Source organism: Drosophila biarmipes, chromosome 3R (assembly GCF_025231255.1).
Source record: "Drosophila biarmipes strain raj3 chromosome 3R, RU_DBia_V1.1, whole genome shotgun sequence".
In the NCBI taxonomy this organism is placed as follows: Eukaryota; Metazoa; Arthropoda; class Insecta; order Diptera; family Drosophilidae; genus Drosophila; species Drosophila biarmipes.
The window spans coordinates 7,613,618-7,627,930 of record NC_066616.1 but is presented as its reverse complement, the minus strand read 5'-3'; the positions used below and the strand labels follow the sequence as shown (position 1 = coordinate 7,627,930).

Sequence of the window (14,313 nt, the reverse complement as noted above, 5' to 3'; positions counted from 1 at the left end):
ACTTTTTATTACCACTCCCTTCCTCTTCTTTTATTATCTTTCTTTATTTTTCGTCTGCGGCGGCGGAATTAAATCTCATTTCGTGTGCAACACTAACATAGTTATCAAAAATATTTTCTATTTCAAGCAAAAACACTTTAAGCTTACTTCACAGGGGGTTTGACTTGCAATCGGCTTAGCCCGGAATTAGTAACAGTCCGAAATCATGTTCTCGTCGTCGCGCTTTAACGCCCCGAGGATATCGTCCAGCAGGGAGGTGAAATTCTCCTTGCACTCGAACCACTCCTGGTGCTGCTTGAGCAACTGGTCCGTGTCGATGGTCTTCAGTTCCTCGAAGAACTGCCTCAGCGGCATCGCGAACTGCTTGTAGTAGAACTCATCGATGTGCCGATTTTCAGCTGTTCCTCCCTCGTCGTTTATCTTCATCTGGGTCTCAAACGCTTTCTCCAAAAGCTGGGCATCTTGCGAGTTCAGTATGGACTCGATTACTTCGTCCGCCTCGCTGGGATTGACTGGTGCTTCCGGAACTGGAGTTGGCTGCGGTTGGGCAGGGAAACTGAATGTCGATCGATCGCTATCCAGGAGCGGCGACCTCATCTCGATCTCGTCCATTATGCCCTTGTAGCGCTCGAACTTTTCCGTCATTATCCTGACGCCCTTAATGAGGAACTCAAGCACCTCCATCGAAGTCTCCTCCCGAAGGCACTTGAGAAGGATGCCAAAATACCCGTACTTCTGCACTCCCCCAAATACTTTGGCAATGCTGGTCTGGATCTCTTTTTCCGTGAGCGTGACGATCTTCTTCTGCTCCTTTGAAAAGGTCACAGTGGGAAAGGAGCCATCGATCATACCCTGGTTGGTGAACTGTCGGTAGAACTCTCGGCGCCAGAAATTCAGGGCGTTCAGTTTCACCTCCGTGTGGTGATCCCCGATCACGCAGTAGTTGAGGGTTGAGAAGAGCGTGTTCCGGTACTTCTCGTGGATCTTGCGGTGCTCGTAGATCTTCATCAGCGTGATGACGGCCTCTGCTCGCACAATATCATCGTTCTCCCGGTACATCACATACAAAAGGTGGTCCTGAGGGGGTTAAAAGGGGTTAGGTTTATAAATAGGGTTATAATCGAGTTACAAACCACTAGATCCAGTTGGCTTAGGCCGTTTTCCCACAGTAGGTTAATGGAGACCATTTGGGAAAGACATTTGAAGGCCGAGGCTCTGACGTAGACTTCCGAATCATTTTTGGCCATTTCGTAGACTATAGGCGGTATCTTCGAGTCGATCAGAAACCGTTGAAAGGCGGGAAACTCTATAGAAAAATTGGGTCATTAAAGGTAGTCAATGCGTGATAATAATAACATGCTCACTGATGCGGGAGATACTGGCTATAGAGGTGGTGAGCTCCAAAGTTGTGTCACGCACCTCCCACATCGTGTCGTGCATTCGCTTCACGATAATGGGACCCAAGCAAACCAACGCGGAGCCCTGCAAGTTGTCCACCAACAGAGCCATGTTCGGAGAAAGGAAGTGCTCCACAGCCAGCTGGACGAGCTTCAGCGCCTGGACAGTGCACTAAAAATAGAGAATAAATTCAATAATTCGAGTCCAATTTGTTTTTGTATTTGATTAAAGGACTAAGGTCAAGTTCAAAGTGCAAATGCACAACCAAAAGCTATAGTTTGGAAATGGAACTGTCAGAACTCACCCTGGCATCCATGTTTGTGTTCTCCAGGACAAAGGCCAGACAATTGACAAGACCAATGGTCTCCACCGACTCCTTCCAAGTGATCTTGAAGCGTTCGATTAGGGTGCGCAGACCCACCATGACTGAGTGCAGAACCTTGGGATCGTTAACGACCTTCTCGGTTCCCCGCGGATACATTTCCAGGTACGAGCTGCCCGCGCTGCTCACGCTGTGGCAGTCATCCTGGGCGTTGTCCGTAATAACACTCAGGGCCACTGCCTCGCGGAGTACGTAGAGCAATGCCTGACACACTGTAACCGCCTGCTCCCGGTCAAGAACGTTCTCCAGGGCCAGCAGGCTGTGAATGCATTTGTTGGCCAGCCCTGCTGTCACCAGACCCACCGCCATGCCGTCCGCCGTAAAGAAGGTATCTCGCATGGTGTAACAAAGTCGCAGAGTCTGTTCGCAGGAAATCTCCAGCAATTTCACAACATAGGCGTCAAATAGCTCCACCTTGTTCTCCTCGTCAGCGATCTTTTGGGCATACTTCATGGAGAAGAGCAGGGGCAGCATGTGAAAGCAGATTAGCTGGTTTTCGAACGTTACGCGCTCTTGCTGGATGACAATCTCCTTGGGTGCCCGAGGTCCTAGCTTCTTCCACAGCACGTGGTTGAGCTCCGCCAACTTCACAAAGCTCACCCCATCTTTGCGGGTAATGAAGAATTTCATGAGATTGAAGAACGCCAACCCGAACTCGGTGAACTCCTCCGGGGGCTCGGTGGCGTCCGGATTCAGCAACTTTTCGTGCAGCAGCAGGGCAAAGTTATAGCTGCTCAGCGTGGTGAAGATCTTCTCAATAAAGTACGGGTTGTGGGTCATATCGATCAGCTTCCAAATGGTTATCTCAAAGTCATGATAGTCCCTGAGCAGGGCAATCAGACTGGTCCGCTCCTCAAGCACCATAGTCTGCTGCAGGATGTAGGAGAGCAGGTCCAGGGTGGCGGAGATCTTGTGCAGCAGCTCGTTGTCGTCCACCTTGACGTGAATGCGCTCCTCGCTGTCGGAGTTCTTGTACAGATTGTCGTGGATCGGCTGCATGATCTCGGTAAGGATCTCCAGAGTGACGGCCTTGTCGTGCAGCTTGTCGCAGGACTTGTACAACATATTGTATAGCACCTGGCGGGCCTCCCGCACCACATACAGGGTGTGATCGTTGTTGGAGTACTGGATAAGCAGGGTCCAGATGCGCTGCATTCGCAGGAAGGCCAGGCCCATGCTGTACACGGTGATGGCCTTCATCAGGCGAATGCCACCCAACTTTATAGAAGGACTGAAGTTGTTCTCCTTTTGCAGGAGTTTAACAGCTCTAAAAGGGTAAGATTTAGTGTTAGGGATTAAGGATCTCGTATCCACAGTCGTCCACCCACCTGTTCACTATATCCAGCTCTCGCAGGCGCACAATCATCCACTCGTTGTTCGCCAGATAGCTGGTAAGATTCAGCATGAAAGACACCACCTTCGGGTGGATCTTGTTGGAGTCCTCGGTCACCGCAGTGATGCACCTGTCCACCCAGTCAGCCACAAATGGGGCCTGCAGCACGAAGGCATTCTCTGCCGAGAGATAAAAATCAAAAAAGGGATTATAAGTTAGATAGCATGCCGCGTACGGTCGGGAAACTTACCCTTGGCCTGCAAGTGCGTGAGGAGCTTCTCAAAGTAAACATTGTTGGTAGTGGAAAAGTTCTCGCGCAAAAATATGTCGAATATCGGGCGCAGGCGCGACAGCACCTCCTCTTGCTTCTGCATCTTGCTGGTTCCACACTGACTGCCTGTCTAGCGACTCGCCTATGGCATAGTTTGGAGCTTGCAATTGTACCACCGAATAATGAAATCGTTTGATTGCGGGTTCTTATCACGCCAAAAAGACACTTGTTTTGTATTTGGAGTGACCGCGCGCGGGGGCCCACGAAATACCAAATCGGTAGGGTTGTCAGGTAGGCGAGTTGAGCCCGGGAAATAAGTCACGGTAGTCATGTTTTTTTTATAAATTTACATCATCTAATTGTAGTTCCCTTTTCTGGATCTGCATTCAGATATACACACATGCAATATTGTTAAATATCCATCAAGTTTTCATGCTTTATCCTATTCTAACTATACTTAAAGCATTTTAATTCTTTTGAGCTAAGGTACTTCGAACAAAATATAAAAAATGAAAGTCTTTAAATATTGGTCTAGCTACCAATAATCGTTTACTACCTTCTACTCGGCACATTGTTAAATATCCATCAAGTTTTCATGCTTTATCCTATTCTAACTATACTTAAAGCATTTTAATTCTTTTGAGCTGAGGTACTTCGAACAAAATATAAAAAATGAAAGTCTTTAAATATTGGTCTAGCTACCAATAATTGTTTACTACCTTCTACTCGGCACATAAAAAAAAGTATTTTGAAAAAGTTTGAGTTTTTTATTTTTTATAACTAGTTCCAGTTCGATGGCCATGACTCGGGTCTTTGTATGCAGAGCTGGCGGCGTGAAGATTCAGCCTTGATCGTCCTTAAATTCAGCGTGGGAGAGTGAGAAGATACACTTCATCCCTAGACTCTTTTTTTGGCGAGCAAAGTAGAAGATTGTGCAGTTAGCCACCATAACCGGAAATCTATTCGATCTTCCGAGTTCCATTAGAGGTTTGGTAAGTCGGAAACCCAAGCCAAGCTCTTCAGGCCAGCCTACAAGGCGTCTTCCATCGTTTCATTTACATTTCCTGAGCGATCATTGATAGGTTTTTCTCATCCCATTGATCTGGGGGAGATGGGGTGGTAGCCGTCTGGTGACACCGTCTTTAAAGTCGAGTGTCATTGTAAACTCTTACAGCTCTTACAGTTTTTTCAATGACGGCGAAGTGATGGACGCCTTGGCCGGACTAGTTATCTTCTTGCCATAAAATAGATCCAAATAGAAGGTAGGGTCCCTATGTTTTGATAAAACCTTATAAACTTTTTATCATCTTGTCTTGAATAATATAGCATTATAAACCAAAGTAAATAAAAAGACCTTGCATGGTTAATGGGACCGAAGCAATCTGACGAATTTTGTCACGACTAATGAATGATACGATTAAAATATAACCGGGGTTGGAATTGAGCCCTACATCAACCATTGAACCATACGTACTCATAGTTTTGTCCTTATTCGTCGAATCAAAGTCAAAGGTTTCCAAAGTTTATCCGGCGCAGGGAAAATATTTTAAATATTTTAAACCAAAGAAAAATAAAAACCAAATAAAAACTAAAAAATTTGTATACGTTTAATTTGAATTATCTTTACCACTGAATGTGTCGGCGTAGTCCCTGTCACTGGATTGGGAAGCTGTCACGGCCCAGATCCCACCGAGCTCGCATCACTGCCAAATAACGTCGTCCGGTCACAGCGGCCGAAGCGGCGAGGGTCACACTGTTTTTGATGCAAAATAAAATAATGACGCTGATCGAATCGGACTTAGGGGACGTATAATGGATAATAATGTAGAGCAAGCAGCAGCAAAGAGCCAAACAGCCGATTCCACAGCAGCGGGAGCACTAGGAGGACCGGGAGCAGGGACACCCAGCGCGAACTCCTCGACCTTTTGGAAGAACAGCGGACGTCGGGTGCCCGGACGACCCAGTCCCAAGCGGGAGCTCGAAAAGTCCGTGGGCGCTGGGGTAGCGGGCGGACGGGGCGCCGCCCCCGGAACTGGCATGGTGTCCACATTCACCGAGTACCAGAAGTCGGTGAGCGACGCCTGGGACATGGGCGACGACGAGTTCTGCATCATCAGCAGCACGGAGGCGGCTGCGGCGGCGGCCGCTGGAGCCGGCAGTGGTAATGGCTCTACCAGCAGGATGATTTCCCTCATCTCACCTTCCCGTTTTGATTGCCCTCACAGATTCAGCTCGCTTTTCCCGGCAAGTGTCCCAGACGGTGGCGCTCAATGTGATCGAGACGCACTCGCGGAGCAACCAGAACCACAACGCCTCCCGGACGGCCAGCGAATGTGGTGCAGAAGCAATCCCGGCCAGCAGGAGCTCTACGGACGATGGAAAGGAAGACCGCAGATCGCTGCCGGACAGCAATGAGAACAGGTGAGCGGCGCCAACTCAACGGGGAAGTCGAAAAGAAAGTTGAACCCAGCGACCACAGTTGTGCAAACAAGTCAGGGGTGGAGCGGTTGCAAACCCGCATTCCACCTTGGCGACTTGGTGGTGCAAGCCAAGTAGGGGGCAGATCTTAGAGGGTTAATAAAAATCAATTAAAATCGTACATCAAATGGATTTTACAAAATAATTGGTTCTAATTAATACGATTCTAATAGGATAATCATTTTAAAGACATTGCTTCGAAGAATTGTAGTAGTTTTATGATATAGGATATGATATTTATACAAGACGTTGATGGAAAACAAAACATTACTACACTTAAAATTAACGTTATCCACAAAAGTTTGAAAATTCTTCAGTTTAATCCCATCCGAAATTGGTTGAAATAGCTTTCTGTGTCATCCCGGAATATATATGTTCTTTTTCCCGAAGGTGTTACCAACGCATCATTGTTGTTTCTCGTGTTTTAACAAGTGTTAACCGCATTGCTCGGTTACCGCTCCTGAATCATTACACTTCCTTAACTGATAGCCACTCCCCAGCCCTTCCCTCAGAGCCATGTCAACAGACGCAGAACCAAGACCGCAAGAAAACAAGCCCCCGGCGGTTAGTAATCGAGGTTGTGTTTTCAGATCGCGATTGAGGAACTATCCAGGAAGACCGCAACTGCAGAAGATCAGTTCGAATTGCCAGGACAGCGAGTATGAGACGAAAATTGAGAAGTTTCAGGTGGTGCTAGACTCGCCTCAACTGGATCTGGTGGCTCTCAAGAAGATCAGTTGGTCTGGCGTGCCGCGAAAGGTAAGACGCAATCGATTACTCTGTTCAAAATCCCTACATCCCTAACTCTAACCATAGATGCGCGCTGTCAGCTGGCGACTTCTTTCCAAATACCTTCCGCCCTCAAGCGAACGGAGGATGGCGGTGCTGGAGAGCAAGCGGCAGGGCTACCAGGACCTAAGGCACAACTACTTCCGGGTGGACAGCCAGGATGAGACGCAGCAGGACACATACCGCCAGATCCACATCGATGTGCCACGCATGAATCCCCAGATTCCGCTCTTCCAGCAGCAGCTCGTCCAGGAGATGTTCGAACGCATTCTCTTCATCTGGGCCATCCGCCATCCTGCCTCCGGCTACGTGCAGGGCATAAACGACCTGGTCACGCCCTTCTTCATCGTCTTTCTGCAGGAGGCCCTGACGCCGAACACGGATCTCGAGAAGTACGACATGTCCACGCTGCCCGAGGAGACTCGTAACATCATCGAAGCGGACTCTTTTTGGTGTCTGTCCAAGTTTCTCGACTGCATCCAGGATAACTACATTTTTGCCCAGCTGGGCATACAGGAGAAGGTTAACCAACTCAAGGATCTGATACAACGCATTGACGGTGAGTAGATGGACGCCCATCAAAAAGTCTTTACATTAAATGATATGTTTATCTTGTGATAAGATACGTGGAAAGGCTATAGGCAGATAAAAGCTTAATTTAATATGAGCCCTTTTGTTGCCACATCTTGTTAACAGAGCTGGTTAGGCATTCAAATATTTATAGGCATATTTGCATTTCCTGCTTCACTTACTGATACTTTCGTTTCAATTATTTTTTGTCAATATTCAATGACACGTATACCAGCAAGTGCTCGGCCCTGATGAAAATGATTACTAGATAGGGCGAGCAAGCGCTTCTATAATTACCCTTCAACCTTTAATTGCCGAATAATAATAATTACACTTAATTCTCAATTTTCAGTGAATCTACACCGTCACCTACAGGCGCATGGCGTCGACTACTTGCAATTCTCATTTCGCTGGATGAACAATCTGCTGACACGCGAGCTGCCGCTGCACTGCACCATCCGGCTGTGGGACACATATCTGGCGGAGTCCGACGGCTTCGCCCTGTTCCATTTGTACGTGTGTGCGGCTTTCCTGCTGCACTGGAAGGAGCAGCTGATGCAACAGAACGATTTCCAGGTAAGTTGCATATAAGATTCACCTCCCCAAACATCTACTGATCAATGATGTGCTTGCCTCCAAACAGGGTCTAATGTTGCTGCTACAAAATCTGCCAACACACAACTGGTCCGATCGCCAAATCAACGTTCTGCTGGCCGAGGCATTCCGCCTGAAGTTCACGTATGCGGATGCGCCAAAGCATCTGGAGACGAAGAGTTGACAAAAGCAACACAAACAACGCATATACGTAACTTAAAAGTTAGTTTAATACGATTTGCGGAATATACCTACACAATACACGTACGATACATACATCTAATAATTATATACAATTTGTTATTTAGACGTTCATCTCCGTTTGTTTTCATTTCCTTGTCGCTTTCGTTTTGTATTTATCAACAATCCGTACGTAGAGGCAATTGCTAAAATTCTGCGCTTATTGTACATAAGAATCAAAATTGGAAATACAATTTTACACGTTCAACGGGTCGAGAGCAGTTTCAATTGAAATTTGTCTTTTATAAAAACAAATCGGATCAAAAGTAAATGAGAACTAAATACTTTTTCCATGTGAAAACTCAAAATAGCCTAAATAATAAAGATGAAAAAGCCATTAAGTTGAGGTTTATACGTTCACAATGGTGGGAATTCTTGGATTTAGACAAAGCAAAGTGTAAACTAGATTCTTTAAAGCGAACTTTTACTGCGGGTAATAATGAATCATTGCTTTAAGCCCTAACTAACAACCATCTTATCCTATTGTTGTCTATCGGCAATGTGCCTCAGCTGTTTGAGCACCGTCTCCAACAACTTCTTTTTGTCGTTCTTTCGCACCAGCGAGAAAATGGGCTTCTTGTCCGCCTCGCGGATCTTCTCCAGAATCACAATGATGGACTGCGGCTGCACCAGGTGGTAGCGGTTCTCCTGCTTTCCGTAGTCGTGGAAATACGTGCTCCACTCCTCTAGGATGAGCAAGTCCAGCAGCTGTCGGTTGCGCAGGAAGTACTTGCTCAGTTCTCCCTCCCTCAGGCCTGGCACAGGTTCCGAAGCCGCGAAGAACTCGCACTGCATTAGATCGAGGTTGATTTGCGTTAGCGCCCCGGTTGAAATCTGCTTCACGTCCTCGTCGTACATGATTGAGTAGATCTTCTCCGCAATGTGTTCGAAGGTTCGCCGGCAGGCAGCCTGTGCGATATGGGGCAGCTTGAAAGAAAAGCTGTCAAAGGTGCTCTTTAAATACGAGATCATGTCCGTAATAAAGGCGGAGGCGATGCCAGGCGGTTCCACCAGCAGCCAATCGTAGGCACTCAGTTCAAAGAATTCGTCGATCTTTGAGCAGATGCGCACTCCCACTTGTTTCTCTGCATCCTGTCGAGCTACATGGAACATGGCCGAAGGTGTTTGCGACACACTCCTCTCCGTGTTCGTCATGTGGCAGACAAACTCATCCAAGAATGGTCCCGCTTTTTCCAAGTACTGTGTGTCAATAATTATCTGGATGAGCTGGGTTAGCGTGATGCTCGGCTGGCGGAACACCACCGAAAGACAACCGCTAAAACTCCTGGTCAGCAGCAGGTTGGCTGCCTTGCGCACCATGGCCGCCACCTCGTTGGGCGAAAGGGTCAGTTCCTCGGCGAACTTCATGCAGGCGTACATGAACTCCTTGGCCTGGTGGTACACCTCTGGCACCATGCGCGAAAAGGGGAACTTCTTTGGAAAAGGAGCGTTTTCCAGCTGTTCCGAGTGGAAGGGGAATCGCTCGATGATGCCTTCGTACTCCTCCACGTTCTGCACAACCATGGGCAGGAACTGTTCCTTGTCAAGGATTTCGCGGAAGACATGCACCCAGCGTTGCAATAAAACCTGTCAATAAGAGGAGGGTAAGTTGGGGTTTTAAGTACGGAATATTTTTAGCTCACCTCATTATAATGATCCCGCATGTTGTGCAGCAATTCCCAGAGGATGCTCACTGTGTAGCCGTAGCACTTGAAGGTGTTGATAGACAGCATAATTAGGTTCTTGATGCGCAGCAATATATTGGGATCAGTGCAGGACGAAGAGCTCATGCTGATCTCGTTTACAAACTTGGTCAGCGAATTGGACCACAGATCTTCCAGATAACTGCTGGTCACCACGTCGCCTGCCGTGTTTTTCACGTGATCCTCGACCACAAAGAAGCCCACGATGGCGCAAATGTAGGTCTTGTAGGCCTCCAAATTGTCGTGCATGTTGGGCGGCGGCTGGAGCACCAGTTTGGCCTGATCCCTGCGCTGCTGGCGGTAGTCCTTCTCGAAGTACTCGCGCTGCCCCAGCACCATGTAGATGTGCAGGCAGCGGTAGATGGGCGAGAAGTCTATGAGGTCCTGGGCACTAACATTGGCGCCGTCATCATCTCCCCCGGCACCTGCTCCGCTCGCCCCACCTCCGTTCACCTGCTGCATGTGCTCGGCGATGATGGCGTTGATGTCCCGCTTCTGGAGCTGCTTCGTGTGAGTAATGGCCAGTTCGCCGATGCGCGGCGAGAACTTCCGGATGTTCTCGAGGAACTCCCGGAAATCCAATGCGGACGACCGACGAATGTTCTCCTTAATGATCGGGATCTGTATCTGCATCTGGGTGGCGAAGCGGTAGTTGTGCGTCTTGAGCCGCGTCAAGTGCTCCGTCTCCAGGGTCTCCAGAGTTCTCAGCGCCTGGTAGTACTGCTTATTCTTGGCCTGCTGCGTGAACTTCATGTAGCACTCCAGTGCGGGCAGGCAGGACTTGAGGGCCTCGATGGCGCTGGCCAGGTTGGACTCGATCTGACGGGCCCGCACCAGATCGTTGCCCTGCTGGATGAGGGAGGCGCTGATCTGGCGAAGGGAGGTGTCCAGCGAGTGCACCTCTTTGTGCAGCTCCTGGGCCTGCGTCCGCACCTGCAGCAGCTCGTGGATGGAATCGATGAAGCCCTGGTAGTACAGATTGCATATCCGCTCGATCTCCTTGTCGTGGCTGCGAATCCGCTGCTCCAGCTGGTCGCCGATCTGCTTGGTGTTGTTTCCTGAAGGGAAAATGGCAATGGGCGTAAACAAAGTTGGGGAATGGTCATTATGGGCTAGTCACCTTCTAGAATCGAGCGGAATGTGGGTCCCCAGTAGTCATCCACCGCCTCTATGTCTTGCACGGTCACCTTGGACATCTTAAGACCGTTTTTTGCCTAGATTTGTAGGAGTTATAGGAATCTACCACTTAGATCGGCTAAGAGTTTCACTAGTCTAAAAATCTTATTATTTGCAGTGTGACCGAAAGTTTTGAAGGTCACCAGCAATGTACCTAGCATGGTCTTACCGTCAAGCCGCGAAAAACGGGAGCAATTTAAAAAAGACCTGCAAAATAAAAATAAACAAAATGTTCAAAGGAATTTTTTAATTATGTTAAAAATTAGTTTAAGGCTCCTTGCAGTGTCGCAATGCTTCACCATCTTCTGCACGAGAGCAGACAAATATCAAATTTGTTAACTTATACACTCCGAACCATGCAAAATTGTATTTATTTTTAATATTTCTTTTTTATTTTCATACATTTCTTTAATGCAAAACAATAAATATTCCTTTAAGCAAAAATGTGTCTCCTAAATTGAAAAATCGTCGAATTTGGATTAAAGCAATTTCAAATAGTTTCATTGCACCGACTTATTAAATAACCAAATAAAATGAAAGCAGTAACCATTACTTTTCAAAGTAGTGTAATTGGCGCCCATTTTCAAATAATCACACCCCCTTGCCGTCGTGCACGTTCAAGCAACAGGTTGCAGTGCAAGTCTGATCGTGCAGGCAGCCTGCCGTCAGCTGTTGCTTTTTCAACTTTCACTTTGGCTGGCGGCTTTGGTTTCCGCAGCCATTCGCTTCTTGAGAGGGCCAAAAGCTGTCGGGGGAGTGAAGTTGCGTTGCCACAGTTATGTTTCAGTGAGACCCGTACACGCACGCAACCACGGCAGCAGTCAACACCCAACACCCAAAGTACGATACAATGGCCGCCCTACGGAGTCGCCACAATGGAACCCTCGAAGTGGAGAGGGAAAAGGAGCCCCAAGCCAGCGGCCACAACAACAACAAGCCGGAGAAGGAACCATCACAGAGGGGAAACGCGGAGAGGAGTGACCCCATGATATACATCATTTTCGTGTCGCTACTCTTCGACTTGCTGGCCTTCACCATCATTCTCCCGCTGCTGCCCTCGCTGTTGGAGTATTACCGCCAGAATGATAGCTCCGGGCTCTATGCCGTGCTCACGGATCGGGTGCGCTGGTTCCAGCAGCTCCTGGGCGCCCCGGAGCGCTACATATCAGTGCTGTTTGGGGGCTTCCTCGGCTCCATGTTCAGCTTCCTGCAGTTCGTGGCCAGTCCCATCGTCGGAGGACTCTCGGATTACTACGGCCGCAAGCCCGTCCTGCTGGTCTGTGCGGTAAGCAATCATTGTTCTATGAGTTTATCAAACTAATCTGAATATGTCTTCTAAACTGCGTCAAGTTCCAAGGAGAGCTGTCCTTACATACAATTTTTATTGAAATATACTTAGATGTTTATTTTACTCTAATACTATATTCTTACTACCTACATTTGTAGTAGACTTATCAGAATGCTCAATATGTAGGTCTTATCAGAACAAAAACCAAATATTAATGCTACTAAGTTGTTTGTTTTATCCGAACCCACACAGAGTAAAAATATTATTAAATTCATTTTCTTATCGGAACTAAAACCTTGTATAGGAAATTCAACATTTTAGGGATCTTCCCATCCAAAGTAAAGCATAAATACTTCAAAATTGCATGTCTTATCCGAACCCAAACATAATATATGCCATATAAATACTAAGGCTTATCTGAAACCCCTTCAAGAGAACCTTCAGAGGGGAATTTCAATTTTCTCATAATAATGTACATCTCTTTTCCCCTCCCCAGTCTGGCATTGCGCTGTCCTATCTGATCTGGGCCTGCTCCAGCAACTTTGCCCTGTTCGTCCTGGCCCGCTTTGTGGGCGGCATCAGCAAGGGCAACATATCGCTGTGCATGTCCGTCATCACGGATGTGTCCAGCGTCAAGACCCGCGGACGGGGCATGGCCCTGGTGGGCGTGGCCTTCTCGCTGGGCTTCATTGTGGGACCCATGATTGGAGCCCTGTTCGCCATATTCTCGGATAAAAGTGGCGGCGCCTGGTTTGTGCTGCCCTCGCTGCTGGCTTTTGGCCTGGCCGTTGGAGATCTCCTGGTTCTGGCTTGCTGCCTCCGAGAGACTTTGCCAAAGGTTTGTTAACTTAAGCCCAAAGTAACCCATATACATTGTTTTCTATTTTCGCAGGAGAAGCGTGTTAAGGAGATCTCATCTGCCCTGTCATACGGCCTGCAATTGCTCAACTTCTCGGCCATATTTAGGTAAATCATTGTTTCAATTAGCATATCGCGAAAACCTGTCGTGTGATCAAAATGAAATCGTCACTCGCTGGGAACTGCAAGCCAACCGGACCTGGCCGACTGGTTTGGTGGTTACAATTATCGTGCCGTGTACCCAGACATGATTGTTAGATTCCCTTATCAGTTGGGAAACGCTGGTAATGCTTCTGATTAAAAGCAGTTACAGGGAAGGGTGGCCAGTTAGCTTGAATATTATCTACGATTATGCCTAATTGTCCAATCTAATTTCAACATAACTCGCGTACTGCCAGATTTGCTGCCATCAAAAATGTTCCCAAGAAGGATCTCGAGGCCTTGCGATCCATAGGTGTGATATACTTCTTGTACCTCTTTCTGTACTCCGGCTTGGAGTTCACCGTCACATTTCTGATGTACCACAAGTTTGGCTACACTTCCATGGATCAGGCCAAGATGTTCTTAACCACAGGTATGACAATTATATAATATTTTGCCATCTCAAATCAAAGGGTGTGTTGTTTTGCAGGTGTTATAATGACTTTGCTGCAGGGATCGGTGGTCCGCCGCTTGCCCGAGGCCAAGATCAAGGGCTATGCCATCTTCAGCCTCTACCTGATTGTACCTGCCTTTGTATTAGTCGGCCTGGCCGAGGGCAGTAGAATGCTCTACGCCGGCATGACGCTCTTCGCCATCTCCACCGCCTTCGCCGTCACCTGTCTCACCACGCTGGTATCCAAGTACGGAAACGATGACCAGAAGGGCTCGGTATTAGGCATATTCCGCTCCCTGGGAGCTCTGGCTCGTGCCTTGGGCCCCGTGGTGGGCTGCATTGGTAGGTGGATATTGTTTTCGTATGATTCACCTCTTCTGATCTGATAAATCCTTACAGCTTTCTGGTGCGTGGGCTCAAGGATCACCTATATAGCCGGCGGACTGCTACTCATTTATCCAGCTTTCGCCTTGCAACGCGCTCGCATTTAAGTGCAATAAGAAGAAAGTTTATTAATAACTCTAGAGATCAACGCAAGTATTAGCTGCACATTATACTTAATTTATTGTTTTTGTACAACAAGTATTTTATATTAAAATAAACACTTTTATACTCTGTTTTATAAACAGGTTTGTATT

The 14,313-nt window shown here is 47.6% G+C and overlaps 4 protein-coding genes across 5 annotated transcripts; 2 read left to right on the top strand and 2 right to left on the bottom strand.

Annotated features, from left to right (window-relative positions):
• Positions 1–25: 25 nt before the first annotated feature.
• LOC108027379 (uncharacterized) lies at positions 26–3,626 on the bottom strand. The gene is made up of 6 exons (XM_017098810.3): positions 3,364–3,626; positions 3,109–3,292; positions 1,703–3,047; positions 1,365–1,569; positions 1,134–1,306; positions 26–1,077 (listed from the first exon to the last, which is right to left on the bottom strand). The coding sequence occupies exons 1-6, from the start codon at positions 3,485–3,487 to the stop codon at positions 187–189; spliced, it is 2,922 nt and encodes a 973-aa protein (XP_016954299.1). The 5' UTR covers positions 3,488–3,626; the 3' UTR covers positions 26–186.
• A 1,487-nt stretch (positions 3,627–5,113) lies between these two features.
• On the top strand, positions 5,114–8,130 carry LOC108027333 (TBC1 domain family member 22B). Of its 2 annotated transcripts, none has more exons than XM_050888795.1 (6): positions 5,114–5,545; positions 5,610–5,805; positions 6,363–6,621; positions 6,679–7,210; positions 7,574–7,797; positions 7,865–8,130. In XM_050888795.1, the coding sequence occupies exons 1-6, from the start codon at positions 5,197–5,199 to the stop codon at positions 7,997–7,999; spliced, it is 1,695 nt and encodes a 564-aa protein (XP_050744752.1). In that variant the 5' UTR covers positions 5,114–5,196; the 3' UTR covers positions 8,000–8,130. The 2 variants fall into 2 exon arrangements, with proteins under 2 accessions (XP_050744752.1, XP_016954234.1); XM_017098745.3 differs by having other exon boundaries at positions 5,118–5,545; positions 6,453–6,621.
• On the bottom strand, positions 8,024–11,042 carry LOC108027332 (exocyst complex component 6). The gene is made up of 3 exons (XM_017098744.3): positions 10,879–11,042; positions 9,699–10,816; positions 8,024–9,642 (listed from the first exon to the last, which is right to left on the bottom strand). The coding sequence occupies exons 1-3, from the start codon at positions 10,952–10,954 to the stop codon at positions 8,536–8,538; spliced, it is 2,301 nt and encodes a 766-aa protein (XP_016954233.1). The 5' UTR covers positions 10,955–11,042; the 3' UTR covers positions 8,024–8,535.
• Positions 11,043–11,615: 573 nt separating this feature from the next.
• LOC108027031 (major facilitator superfamily domain-containing protein 10) lies at positions 11,616–14,301 on the top strand. The gene is made up of 6 exons (XM_017098228.3): positions 11,616–12,219; positions 12,719–13,060; positions 13,115–13,188; positions 13,479–13,654; positions 13,712–14,017; positions 14,075–14,301. The coding sequence occupies exons 1-6, from the start codon at positions 11,785–11,787 to the stop codon at positions 14,164–14,166; spliced, it is 1,425 nt and encodes a 474-aa protein (XP_016953717.1). The 5' UTR covers positions 11,616–11,784; the 3' UTR covers positions 14,167–14,301.
• Positions 14,302–14,313: the final 12 nt, after the last annotated feature.